The sequence below is a fragment of the Trichoderma ghanense genome (genome assembly GCF_004382785.1).
Source record: "Trichoderma ghanense strain CCMA-1212 chromosome Unknown scaffold_7, whole genome shotgun sequence".
NCBI classification, from domain to species: domain Eukaryota; kingdom Fungi; phylum Ascomycota; class Sordariomycetes; order Hypocreales; family Hypocreaceae; genus Trichoderma; species Trichoderma ghanense.
Genome location: NW_027395670.1, coordinates 1,298,416 through 1,311,795, shown reverse-complemented (window position 1 = coordinate 1,311,795; position 13,380 = coordinate 1,298,416). Strand labels below are relative to the sequence as shown.

General features: G+C 55.0%; 6 protein-coding genes across 6 annotated transcripts; 3 read left to right on the top strand and 3 right to left on the bottom strand.

Moving 5' to 3' along the window:
* Positions 1–254: 254 nt before the first annotated feature.
* CCMA1212_006581 (uncharacterized protein) lies at positions 255–1,106 on the top strand (the record flags this gene model as incomplete). Its single annotated transcript, XM_073703793.1, has 1 exon — positions 255–1,106. One exon carries the CDS (start codon positions 255–257, stop codon positions 1,104–1,106), a length of 852 nt encoding a protein of 283 aa, XP_073557985.1.
* Positions 1,107–2,881: 1,775 nt separating this feature from the next.
* On the top strand, positions 2,882–3,679 carry CCMA1212_006580 (uncharacterized protein; the record flags this gene model as incomplete). Its single annotated transcript, XM_073703792.1, has 2 exons — positions 2,882–3,270; positions 3,337–3,679. The coding sequence occupies 2 exons, from the start codon at positions 2,882–2,884 to the stop codon at positions 3,677–3,679; spliced, it is 732 nt and encodes a 243-aa protein (XP_073557986.1).
* Positions 3,680–5,027: 1,348 nt separating this feature from the next.
* CCMA1212_006579 (uncharacterized protein) lies at positions 5,028–5,758 on the bottom strand (the record flags this gene model as incomplete). Its single annotated transcript, XM_073703791.1, has 2 exons — positions 5,028–5,544; positions 5,754–5,758. 2 exons carry the CDS (start codon positions 5,756–5,758, stop codon positions 5,028–5,030), a joined length of 522 nt encoding a protein of 173 aa, XP_073557872.1.
* An 817-nt stretch (positions 5,759–6,575) lies between these two features.
* On the bottom strand, positions 6,576–7,519 carry CCMA1212_006578 (uncharacterized protein; the record flags this gene model as incomplete). Its single annotated transcript, XM_073703790.1, has 2 exons — positions 6,576–7,153; positions 7,237–7,519. Coding segments are annotated over 2 exons (861 nt in total), but the record flags the coding sequence as incomplete, so codon positions are not given.
* A 594-nt stretch (positions 7,520–8,113) lies between these two features.
* Positions 8,114–10,215, bottom strand: CCMA1212_006577 (Solute carrier family 28 member 3; the record flags this gene model as incomplete). The annotated part of the gene is made up of 2 exons (XM_073703789.1): positions 8,487–10,215; positions 8,114–8,404 (listed from the first exon to the last, which is right to left on the bottom strand). Exons 1-2 carry the CDS (start codon positions 10,113–10,115, stop codon positions 8,114–8,116), a joined length of 1,920 nt encoding a protein of 639 aa, XP_073557869.1. The 5' UTR covers positions 10,116–10,215.
* Positions 10,216–11,861: 1,646 nt separating this feature from the next.
* Positions 11,862–12,386, top strand: CCMA1212_006576 (uncharacterized protein; the record flags this gene model as incomplete). The annotated part of the gene is made up of 1 exon (XM_073703788.1): positions 11,862–12,386. One exon carries the CDS (start codon positions 11,862–11,864, stop codon positions 12,384–12,386), a length of 525 nt encoding a protein of 174 aa, XP_073557892.1.
* Positions 12,387–13,380: the final 994 nt, after the last annotated feature.

Genomic DNA, 13,380 nt, shown 5'->3' with positions numbered 1-13,380 from the left:
GGCTTTTGTTTTTGTGTTTGTGTGCGAAGGATGAGGATAAGAAGGGCTGTGCTGCGTTAATGTGAGGCCGTTGTTTGTCTTTTCCCTTCTCTTAGTCCAGTCTATAAGGACGTTGCTGATCTTGGTCCCTCGATGGCATGTGGACGAGCTATCTCTCTCTCCACCTCTCTCTTATTATCGACACATACCATACCCTTGATACTCTCCGAGAAGGCATAACCTTGTGAGGCATCAATCCAGAGATGTCAGACACAATGATTACAGACCTCCCCCTCCACACCATCCCTCCCGCCAGACCACACACCCACACCGTCATATTCCTCCACAGGAACAGGCACTTTGCCCGCGAGACGGTCAACCAGCTCCACGAAGCAACCGACCTCTCCTGGCGCTCCATCATCCAGAACTACGCCTCCACCAGATGGGTGTTCCCCCAGACGCCCACCGACGAGCCCCTCATGCCGTCGCTCCTGTCCATCTCCACAGGGGTCCAACATGCCGTACACCGAGGGGAGCCGAGCTGGTGGAAAGAAGCCCAGGGAGATGAGGATGAGGAGGAGGAGGGAAAGAGATTATGGCATATGATGCATGGGCTTGGGCAGAGGATCAAAGAGCTGCAGAAGGTCATACGGAATGAGGTCATGATGCTAGGCGGGCGCTGGGACAGGGTCGTTCTCGGGGGCATCGGTCATGGAGCAGGCATGGCGCTGATGACGCTGATCAACCTGGACGACACGTCTTCTCCGGGCATTGCAGACGACGACAGACCTCAGCCCCTGGGCAGCTTCATTGGGATATCAGCCGAACTACCCTCCTCCATTCAAACACTCATCTCGACGCCCCTCCTCACGCCCATCGAAGTCTCGCCAGAGGGACCCCACGTCCTGAAGAAGACGCCCATTTTGCTGCAGCACTTTCACAACGGCGGCGACAGTTACATGCAGAGGGGCAGGGCTCTGCGCGAGTATCTCCGGCACAGCGCGGGCGTGGAGGTCGTTTGCTGGAAGGAGTACATGAATGGGTGGCCGTATCTGAATTCTCCGACGGGGGTGGAGGATATGAAGACGTTTCTCAAGGAGAAGATGGATATGAGGGCGAACTGCTGATGTTGGGGGGAGAATACCGGGGGAAAGACGGACAAGACTTGTTGTGTGGTATAGGGATAAAAGTTTGGAATATGGATACGATGTGAGCCATGTCAGAGAGACGGATCGAACACCGATTTTCCGTTGGGTGGTTGTCATATTGAGCGATTGACTGGAGTTTGGCATGGAGACGATGCTTGTTGTTTATACTGGATTTACGGATAGCGATGGCGTACAGAATGATATGATGGATGAGGACGAACTCACTGATAATGGTGATGCTTACCAAGAGGCAACACTCGATGCTCAATGTACCTGGAATCAGCGTCGCCATGATAAGATACGGAGCCGCCATCGAGATCTATCATCCCGAACATCTGCTCGATCAGAATCATTCGGGCCAATCAAGGCAATATCATTGGCATTTACTCCTTGCAGGTTGCACCTGTGATACTAACGTGACGTGTTGCTCCTGTCGTGAAGCCACCACAAGAAAGGACGTGGCATCTGCACCCTGAAGCAATCATTGCAGATGGACCGAAGTGGGAAATAGCACGCGGAGCAGCCAAGTCTGACACAGAACCCACAAACACATCAGCCTCTCCGTCATGAGAAACTCTTCTGCATTGTGCTGTTCATCCATCAATACTATTTGATCCTTTTAGCTGGACTGCCACATGCAAATGCCCTGTCGATCCTACACAAGGTCGGGCGGATTTTCATCCTCATTGGTAGCCGGGGGCGGGTTGCATCCCACATAAGCTGGGGGTAAGCCACGAGGAAGGTCCCTGCTGGTGGAGGGCTGCATAACGTCAGAACTAGGGGGTGTCGATTTCAAGGGATGAAGGAGTTTGGTGATGAGGAGACTTCCTGAGAGCGGATTGGGGATGAGAAAGAACGAAAGCTGCCTGAAGTACTGTGAGTTAAGTGAACCGATGACTATGTGACTGCAAGATTTGTGCAGCGCAATGGTGCCATCACGTCTCCTTGGACTAGGACCGATCCCATTCACGGAGGGGCTTCCAAGACATTGCACGGAAGACGACAAAGTAGCATCCGCGTCTGGACTTCAGTTTCCGATACTCATGTAACACCCAACAGAGGTACATTCAAACCCGGTATTGCCTGAGACAAGCACCATGGTGGCTGCCCGTTCGGAACATGGCGTTTACGCCTAATAACCTGTAATATCGGTGCCTGGTTACTTGCATGACTGTGCTCACCATCGCCCAGATATTCAGCTCCATTCAGCTGGGTCTCGGCTTGCAGATGAACTACATGAATGGACGAACGTTGATAAGAAGACAGTTGGTCATGCCCTATACATATATCATGTATGTCAAGTGTGTGTATTGGTATCTTGGGAGCTATCAATAGATCAAGCTCATCGCATCCTCCGTCTCACATCTTCCGCTCCAACACCATTTTGGGGTTAACCTGTGATCTACGCTTACGTTGCCAAAGACATAATAACCCTTGACAATCCTGCTCGTGACTCCGATTTGTAGTCCCTGTGCAACATCTCCATATCCCGTGTCTTATAACCTTGAGCTCTTACCGAGCACACACCAGGACATCTTCTCATTTCGCCTCGCATTGTTTCTCCCTGCTTCGTTTCCTTCATCGTCATCCTTTCTTTGCCGTCATTTGTCTCTCTTTGTCTTGTTCCTCTCCTAGTGCAATCTTTGTGTATCCCACGCCACCCGTTCGTTCGTTCGTTACTTTCCCATCATCAAACTATTCATCACTACCTACTTCATATCCATCCAGTTTCCATTCTACATCCCACAACCACCATGGATATCCCTCCGCCCGTCGTCGTCATCGGCCTAGAAGGCCTCATCAAGCACTCCCTCCCCCGAATTACCCAAATCCGCAGCACCGCAGCCGCCATGACAAACTTTGGACGCTTGTCGCCCTTTCTGAAGCGGCTCCAGGTCAGCGTCCTGCTGCTGGGCACAATCTACCGCAAACTCTCGCAATACGACACCTTGCCGGGGTCCGACTTGTGTATCGGCATCTGTCATGACGGCCTTGTTCAGACTCAGGGCATGATTGAAGCGGTGCTGAGCGAGGAAGACGATAATGTGTACAATGTCGGCACAGGGGCGTTGATCGAAAGGCTGCCTGAGGAGATCAACTCATTCATCTCTTCCGTGGAGCTTCTGAGGAGTACATACCATGAGTGAGTCACTTATATAGATGCTCTGTAGTGAACAGTTTTTGGGACATTTATTTACCATGGGAATAGAGCACAAGCCGAGTTCATCTTCCAGTCCATGAAGGAGCTCACCAATCTACGACACGACTACTCAAAGCATTTGCAGGAGTGCACACAACTCCGAGCAAAGCAGTCAAACATTACCATCGCCGACGCTTCAAGTGAAGGCGAACACGTGTCGAGCTCGGACAACGGGACGAGCCTCACCGAACCAGAGATGCCGCCACCGCTTGCACCTCCGGGGTGGAAGCCTGTAGAGCACAAGGGAAAACATACCGACGACCTGGCGCTTGCGGGAACAGAGCCAATGCTGGGCAGAGACACGCAAGTGAAGCTGGATAAAGGTCAGCCTCATCAAGACAATGGTTGCTGACAGTGGTGGGCGAGGAGGATGCACTGATCTTGGCTCTCAGTGTATACGCCCTGGAGTCGAGAGACACGAGACTGATGTGGTGGAGCAAATGTGACGACGTTGTTTTCTGTGTCTTATGAAACCCCCTGCGCAAATTCCATCTTCCATGTTACTCTGGGTCTTAATGCAACTGATATTTCGTGAAGCCATGGTAAATGCTCACTAAATGCATGTCTGCTCTCACGTGTGAACCCAGCTAGATAGATGTAGGTTGGCGAGTTGAACGCGTGTCCGCCTATCATGTCACGCAGGTAGAAAGGAGTCACTGCTATCACATCCAAGCCGGACAGCCTTTGCCGTGGAGTTTTATTGAATCATTACCCTCTTCACTTTGCTTACCCCCGAAACGTCTCTTGCTCCAGTATCCCCCCATCACGCATGCCTCGTTCAAGTCCCTGCTCTCCATCACGTTCAAGCGATTATCAATGATACCTGATCATCCAAACCCCTTCACCAACATCCACGGCAAATCGCAGCACATTCTCCTCACCGCCCATAAGCAGCACGCATCGCCAGCCTCTGGGCAGTATATTGCGCTTCCGCCTGAATGTCCCTCCAGCTGGGGTTATACCGAAAGACCGGACAGCCACGATCCAATTCTAGCTGCCTGCATTTCGGACAGACGGTGGTCATCCTGGAGACGCAAGATTCGTATACTAACTGACCGCGGAGGCAGGAGGCCAGGCCTTCGGCAGCGGCGTCAGGGCACTGCCAGCTGAACCTGACCTTGAGGCATCCGCACAGGTAAATGTGAGTATCCTAAGTACACATTTTGAAGGCGAAATGCGATTGAGCAAGGGTTGCTGTCGTTGAAGGAGTAGTTTTCAGGTGGTGAGAGGAAGCGGTAGCTCTGGGGAAGAGAGGAATGGGAGATGGAGAGCGGCGAAGGGAAGGGGGTTTAAGTAGACGTGCCTCAGAAGTGAATCCAAGCTGGATTCCCCAGGGCCATCACTTGCGCCATCACAATCAGCATGGACAAACAATGCCCGCTGGTCAAACTAAGAGCATGGTGTACTTGTTTGACATTGACAGCGTTTTCGATTCACGGGTGTGTACATATCATCTAACACAACGCGAGTGCTCTGAAATGGGAACCTCTAGACACTAACAGCTTGATTACCGAGACAACAATTCTGCAAGCAGTGAATCAAACTCTTTTATTCAGAAAATAATTTGCAATCTATAACATTCCACTTTGTATGCTGTGCTCACAATAGTCACGGCATCGTCTTCCCTATCAACAGCTGCGCATGCCCCTTACCCCGTATCCCGCTCCCTCAGGGGCACCCATATACCCAACCAGTTCCCCTTACGAAATGCGAATGCACCCCCCATTCCTCTTCAACGCCCTCGAAGGATCCGTCTCCACAAACCTCGCGCAATACAGCTTCAACACCTTCCACACCTCATACCCGTCCATCGTCAAGCTCACCAAATCATTCATATGCGCCGAAATATTAAACTTGATCAGCAGCCCCAGCATCTTGCCCTCGCGCACCTCCTCCCTCGTCTTCTCGCTGTTGTGCCAGCAGCTCACGTGCACCGCCCGCGGCATCTCCTCGAGCGCCGCCACGTCGAAGCCCGAGAGCTCGGCGACGGCCATCATGGCGCTGGACCAGGGCGCCCAGTTCTCGGGGCCGATGAGCTTGAGGTCTTCGGGGAGGCGGGTGATGTCCAGGCTCTTGAGGGAGGGGGCGCGAGATGCCTTGAGGCTGTCGGACATGTTGAAGTAGGCGATTTGGGTGTAGCGGGGGGTGCTCTGCTGGAGCTTGATGGGGATCTTGATGGGAGGCTTCATGGCAGAGGATTTGACGGGGATCTTGGACCTGTTGCGTGTGTCAGTGAGGCGTTGAAGCATGTAAGTGGATGAATAGATCACGCTGATGTTATCCATTACCTTGGCGACACCGCCTTGGAGGAGCTTGTTGGCGTTGGATTCTCCATGAGTCTATTCCCAGTCTCTCCCACCTGATGCTATTGAATCCAGCAAGACAACATCTACACAATTCCATCAGGAGGAGATACACCGACGCACCTCATATCCCGTCCCCACCTCCTCGCTGAGATTGGGCAGCTGGGCACCGACTCTCCGTTCGCCACGTCTCACTCCGAACGTGCAGAAACACAATCGATATCGTAACTTCAGCATCTTCCCACTCAAACTACGTTCAAACCAGCTTACGGGGATAATAAATTGGTCTTCAAGAGCTCTCCGTCCCTCTGTTTGCTTATCCCACATCTTCCTCATTTGTGCCCGTTTGTAATAGCAAAGTCCGACCTTTTCGGCTGGCCGGTCTGGAATCGGAATCGTGACTCTGCGGGGGGTTCGCCGGCGAATAGCAGCGGCAAAGGGAATTTGATGGGCCGGTACGTTATCCGACTGGATGGTGAACCGGGGAGCCTTACCAATGATGGGTGCTATTGTTGTTGTTACGGATTTCCAACATGAACCGGCCTTCCCATAGCGGAATCAATGTTGAAGCGTATATAACGGTCCCGGGAGAAGTACAGAATAGATATTCCTCACCTCACTCCCTCGGCCTTGAACCCTTCAGCCATCCCGGTATGGAGGTATCCTACACGCAAGACCAGCTCTCACCCAGTACCTCGACCCTATCTCCTATCCGCGCTCCAAGCATCCCGGCGATGAACTCCGACTCCTCACCAAGCTCCACGCCCATCACATTCCCTGCGTCCCCTTTCAGTCCATTGGTCTGCACTACCCGCCTCATCGAACACTCTCCATTGACCCAGATGATGTTGACTCTGGAAAGATAGCACATACCTTTCCCTTCCAATAGCTTGTAGCTATTTATTACCCCAGATTCACACGATTCCAACACTTCTTCATGTCCCTTCACACCTCCGCAACCTCAACAACCCTCCAAACATCATCCCCAACCTTCACCTCCCCCCCAACCCTCATCTCAATCTCCCCCCTCAGCACCTCCTCACACGGCATCTCCCTCCCCTCATCCCCCAACCTCACCCTCCTCCTCCACCCAAGCCCATCATCCCTCCACTCCCACCTCTCAGCAACAACATCCCCCTCCCCATCCCCCTCCCCATCCCTCACAAGAACCTGCGCCCACTCCCCCAGCCTGACAAACATCCCCTTCTTCCCCTTCTCCTCGTCCTCCATCAGAAGCACAACGCAAAGCGCCTTATCCGCACCACTCGTCGCTTTCGGCGGCGGATCGAACCACATCTCTTCGTAGTCTGTATCCTTGCCCGTATCAGGATTCACCATCCTTCCTTTCTCGAGAGTACTCAGTCTATCCGGCTGGGCATACATGTGGCCCTCATCAGCCGGCGCTTCCAAAGCCCGAGAATCGATCCAGTGCACCCATTTCGAACGGGAATGTCCGTCTGCTAGGACGGTCGAGGATGACGTTCCCGCTATTGCCCAGTCTAGACGACTCAAGGGGAGAATCTCTATCAGGCATGTTAGTAGTCAAATAACATCGGCTATCCGTGGCCATTGCATTACGGATCTTTATTCGAAGGGATAGAATTACGTTCACTGTCAGGTAGAGCATCACTACCATCCCCCAACAATACCCGTATATCGACAAATCTCCTCTCGGGAGACGTCAGGACGAGAGTAGATGTCGGTTCGCTCGCCTCCTCCGGCAGCCATCGGATGAACTTGCGAAACGAAATGCCAGCCATGGTACCCTCAGTTGAACAAAGGTTGAGAGGGAAGTCTCGGCCCCCTATACTTGGGTGGTTCTTCAAGGGAAGGTTATGCGGACTGAGAAGGGTGACAGATGCGGAGATGCAGCCGGAGAAGCGAATCGTCTGCGGGGTGACAGGCTTGTGGAGAAACAAGGCGTCCGATATTCGATCTGGACAGCACCAGTAGCTCCCCGCAAATTAGTTTGTCACAAAACTTCTGACATGAGCTTCTAGTTTGCTTGCGAGGCGCAGGATGCAGCTCTAGAGCTCTAGATTCACCAGACGCAGACATTGGGTGCCAAGGTGAGACGTTGGGATGGAATCATTATGTGCTCTCATCACTGAAAGCGTAGCATCTGATGGATGGCAAGCATTGACTGTCTTAGACCAGCCACTGACGACGGAATGCAGCCTGCTCCACAAGCACAGAGAACAAACAGCACGGGAACAGAGAATCGAAAGTTGTCATGCCCGGCCCATGGGGTTCGTTTACGGGCAACTGTGTTGGATTGATGTGCATCTCATCACGGCGATTATATGCTCCTTACTTTGACCACTCACATCCGAGCGCAGATTGTGGCGGGGTATCGTATCTCTTCCACTTCCTCGATTTCTTCATCCTCTGCTCATTGCTCATACAAACCTCACACATATCGTCCCGAACACGGGACAACTCATCCACATCGCTCGCACAATAAGGAAAAAAAAGAGAAAATCCTAACCAGACGCAGGTCGGGTGAAGTGTGAGAGCTGGGTGGTGACCACCAGACCGGCAACGGAGGCCGAGGTCAGGGTCGAGAAAACGCCCGAAATGAGCGCAGAGAGAGCAAGTCGAGAGACGTCACCGCCACGCGAAGGCGCCAACTGGCTGAGGATACCAATCTGGATACCCAGGGAGCCAATGTTGCCGAAGCCGCAAAGGGCGTAGGTGGCAATGAGCTGGGAGCGCGGGGACATGTCCTCGTAGTAGGGATCGGTGGCCATGGCGTTGAAGGCATTGTACTCGTTCTGAAGGGGCACAGAGTTGTTATTATCACATCACAAGCAAGGAGACGCAATCGTGATTACTACGGATTGAGGAGACACTTACGGTGATGACCTTCTCGGCAATGAGCTTGGCAACCCGGAGGAGATCGCCGTCGCGGGGAACGCCGAGCAAGAAGGCGACCGGGTAGAAGACGTATGACAGGATGGTCTGGAGAGTCAGGGTAGGGTGGTTGATGTTGATGTAGTGGCCCCACCAGGTGAGGAGGCCGTTGATGAGGCCGACAGCACCGAGAATGCAGAGCAGCGAGGCGATGATGGTGCCACCAATCTTGATGCCGAGCCAAGCACCGTTGGCGAAGGCATGCAGGGCGTTCTCAGCCTTGTGTTCGTCGTCGTCGGGGATGACGACTTGGCCGGCGGTGAGCGTCTCCTCGGTCTCCGGGTAACGAAGCTTGGAGATGGCCAGCGAGGCGGGGATGGACATGATGCAGGACGACACCAGAGCCTCGGCATTGAGACCGAGACCAATGTAGCCGACCAGGACGGAGCCCGAGATGGTGGCGAAACCGCAGGTCAGGACCTGGTGAAGCTCGGCGTTGGTCATGTGGGGGACGAAGGGACGGACCAGCATGGCAGACTCGCCCTGGCCGATGAAGGGCGTGGCGGCAGCGACCACGGCCTCGGCACCAGAGGCGTTGAGAGCCCAAAAGACGAAGATGGCCACCTTCTTGATGAACCACTGGATGAAACCAATAAAGTACAGGACCTGCACAAGGGAGATGAAGAAGATGATGGCGGGGATGACGCCAAAGAAGAACCAGGGGAGCGCGGCCACATCAGCGGTGGTCAGGAAGGCAACACCATCGTGGGCAAAGCCGAGCAAGTCGCCGGCGCGGTCCGCAATGAACTTGAAGATGTCGTAACCAACACCGGTCCGCAGGACAAAGAGGCCAATGATGTACTGGCCCAGCATGCCGCCAATGACGGTGCGCCAGTTGACGTGCTTGCGGCTGTTGCTGGTGATCCAGAAGCCAAAGAGGATGACGAGCATGCCGAACAGGCTGACGGCTCGGTTCTCGCGCGTGTTGTCGGCGCTCTCCTCAGAGACGAAGGAGCCGACCAGGACAGTCGCAAGGGCCACAGCGGCACCGGCAGGAGTGCGCGCCTTGGGAGGGATGCGGGCATAGACGACGAGGGCAGTGCGCTGCCACACCCACTTGATGGCGTTGGAGACGTAGCGGACTGGGACGTGGAAGAAGAAGAGGCGGATGGAGATGGCCAGCCACAGCAGGAAGGGCACGACCCAGTTCTTGTCCTTGCGATGCAGGATCAGCGACGCAATCCACCAACCGGTGAAGAGCAGGAAGATGAAGACGTGGACAAAGGCGCGGTAGTGACGGTAGGCGATGCCAAAGCGCCAGCGGCGCTGTGAGTCGGCCTCGTCCGAGTCGATGCCGGTGCGCACAATGTCCGTCTGGCCAATCTTCTCGTGGTCGCTGTACTCGGGCGTAGGGGTGTGGTGCTTCTCATCGTGGATGTGGTCCTGCGCCGGTACCAGGTCCGGGTCGAGGTTAACGCCCTTGGTGTAGACGGCATCGTCGTGGCCAGCGGCGTCGACACGGGCCGAGTGGTGCTTGTGGTGGTGGTGGTGCTGGTGCGCGGGTTCCAGGGCCGGGTCCGGGTTGTGGTGAATGCCGTCGACGGCATTCTGCTGGGGAGCAGAGTCAGCCATGGTGGTAATGGCAATGGCGGTTGTCCGTATAGACTCTGACTGTCGCCTCCTGTGCTTGTCTCAAAGACTTGTCGAGTCGTTGTCGACTTGACGTCTTCTCTTCTTCTCCCCCGATTGTGCCTGTGTCGCTTCCACGATCAGACTCGAACTCTTCCGTCCGTCTGACGCTTCGCAAGCCGAGCTGCTGCAGCCTTGGGTTGAGCAAGACTACCAGGGTCTGTTGAAGCGACAGAAGCTGATCTGGACTCGGTCCAAAAAGCCACGGTCAGCCAATCAGACACAGAGCGTGGAAGCAAAGGGCTGGAAGAAGCAAGAGCAGGTTAGCAAGGGGCGCTGAACCTGGGAGGAAGCCCAAAGGAGCGGACGAAGGACGGCGTGACGTTCGAACCCGAGAATCCTGGGGAGAAAAAAGAGAGGCATCGCCGGATTCGTGGGTCGAGGCTGGCGTTTTTGTACTCGGGCGATCGCCAGCGCCGCCAGACCGGGTCATGCGCGCTCTTACTCGTACAAGCAACCAGCAGCATGGATGCCGGTACAAGTACAGTACAGCCAGCACTTGTCAAGCAGTGGCAGCGATTGATGGAACGGTACCGAGAGCCCACACGAGCAGCGGCAACGCCGTTTCGCTGAGGATGGACCGGCCACACCAGACCAGCATCGTTCAGGTTGTTGACGAGGAAAAAAAGAATGTGTGGAGAAGCCCTGGCCTTGGGCCTTATCCACGGCATGGGTCCGGCTAGCGCTGTCTAGGCCTCTTTGGGGCCATTTTGGGGGGCGTCTCTGGCGGTCTTGGGGGGCTCTTGGAGGCTCCCGGGGCGTCTTCCAGGGGGTGCCAGCGCCTGGAGAGCCGAGGGTCCAGCCCAAAGCGGCAGCGCTGCTCCGAGGGAAAGCGCGCTTGCAAAATGCCCTAGCCCGCGTCGTTCTTGGCTGTCGATTTTTGCGGCACGCCACCGCACAGGGCAGGGCAGGGCATGGATGTACTGCGCAGGGACACCCCACACGGCTGGTCGCTGTGCGCACTGTGCGCTACCTCGGCCTTGGGGGAAAGGCCTGTCTTGAAGCATCTGATATCACGACTCTGGCACGCAACAACGGAGAGCCGAGATGTCTATTGATATCGTCGTAATGCATAGAATGTGCCGGTTCAGTATCCGCATTTCAGCAGCGGTCTGACGATCTGACATTGCAAACTGTTGCGTGTCTGGCAAACCACAACCAAGATGGAAGACAGCCGAGCGTTCGCCTATCTATAGCCTTATCGGTACATCTTCCCGTCACCTCCAACGCCTGTGCTCGCAAGTCTCTCCCCGCAATCGTTTCAACGGCTGCTGTCTGTGCACGGTACGCGAATCGCTCAATCCCCACTGTAGCACCACTGCCGTGGACCTTTTCCACCGACCAGAGGGTACTTCTGCTTCTTGCTAGTCCCGTCACCGACGCATCGACACTAGCAGGATTCGAGAAGGAAAAAATTCATCTCCATGTGTATCAACTGATCGGGCCGCCAATCGCCAATTCTCTGCGAATGCATCGCCAATGATAACAACAAGTTGATGCTCAGGGCTTGTTTGATTGCCTTCAATGTGAAGGTCTTCTGCTCTGCAGTTGTCCCGGCTCGAGCCAAGTATGACAATACCCACCATCTCGCCAATCTCAGCCATCTCTTCATCCGCATAGGACACACGCGAGAGCAGCTGCCCCTTTGTCTCTATCAGTGGCGCGCCCTACGATACACCCTATCTCTGTATGATCCATCCAGACGCGCAGGTGAGTCTCTCCGGGAACTGGCTTCTAGTTGGCCCCATCAACCCCTTGCCGTCTCTCGCTCCAGGCCAGTCCAAACCCAGGCCCCCGTTTTCTCCGCTAATCTGTCATGTCAGGGCCTCTGGCTCAGGCTCGCAGACAAATGCTATCTTGTATCATGAACTGCACGCGATATCGCCTCGTCAGCTTCTCCCCCAGTCGACACGAGATAAGGCTTCGCGGTCATGTGTCGCAGCGATAAGGATCCCTCCCCGAACCAACGGACATCGACACACATTCGTCCAGATCCTGGACAGAGTCATGCTGGGATCGGTGGCGTCCTTGAAAGTCGTTGCCCGTTGTGGAAGGTTCGTACAGCAGCCACCGAGGGCCTCCCGTCCAGCCAAAGAGGCGTTCTTGGCCGGCTCTGCTGGTGGCGCTGCGTTCCGCCCTCTAGTTGGCCAGCCGAGTTGCCAGAGGAGGGGGGGCTCTCATTCTCCGGGGGTACACGAGCTGACAAGTCGATAAGAGACGGCCGTGATGCACAAGTGCAGTGCCAAGCATGCACGCCAAACACCCAAAAGCAGCCGTCCTCACATGGGAGGAGCCAAAAGCCCGGCGAGGCCTGACTAGCTCGCCAGGCCCGTGATAAGGCTCGTCTCGCATAGCGCTGCGAGCTGCGAAGGTAGGGACCTTTTGCCAGCATCCAGGAGCATATCTTACAGCATCTGTGGTGTCGGTCTCGATCCAGGTGCCCAGCTTTTGCCCCTGGCTCGTGCTGCTCGTCAATCAGCTACTGCTCTGCATCGACCAGCTGGAGAGGCGTCCAACGACGATGTTGGCCTGGAAATTACGTACAAGCGGCGTGATGAATCGATGATGCACACCCCAAGGCTATCTCGTGCTATCTTCTCCATTTCCTCCGCTGTCTCGAATCGAGTTTCCGAGACTCAGGCTGGCCGCCAATTGAGTCGAAGGGATCCCAGCCTAACTCGCACTCAACTTCTTGCACGGAACAAGGCGATATCCAATACTATCCATTGGGCAGAGGTGAGCAAGCACAGCAGAGGCACTAGTCACCTTCATTTACGACAGCCCCGGCGGACTCGAGTTCTCGCGGCAAGCCAACAGCTTTCGGAACTTTGATTGATAAGAGTCCTTTGATGATGGCATCCAATTCCTTTCGGTTGAACGTGGCGCTCCCTAGTCCGTGGCGGCCAGGCCAAGGACGGAGAGCCTTGTCGTGTGGCGTGTGAATTCAGCCTTCCAATTGGTGTCTCACGCTGGATGATGGCTCGAGAGGCTTGAGAGGAATGGAGGAACGTTTGTTACTCCGAAGGCTCTTAGACCTCTTGGGGGGCTCGGGCGTAGGGGTGTGGTGCTTCTCATNGGGGGGGGTTCAAGCCTCCGAGCCAATTCGTGCTTGTCATCGTACATGAGAGCCAGCATGTACTGGTCCAGCGATGAGTGATCACTCTGTGCCGGGAACCGAGCAGCGTCTGTGATGATGAAGCCATCGCCA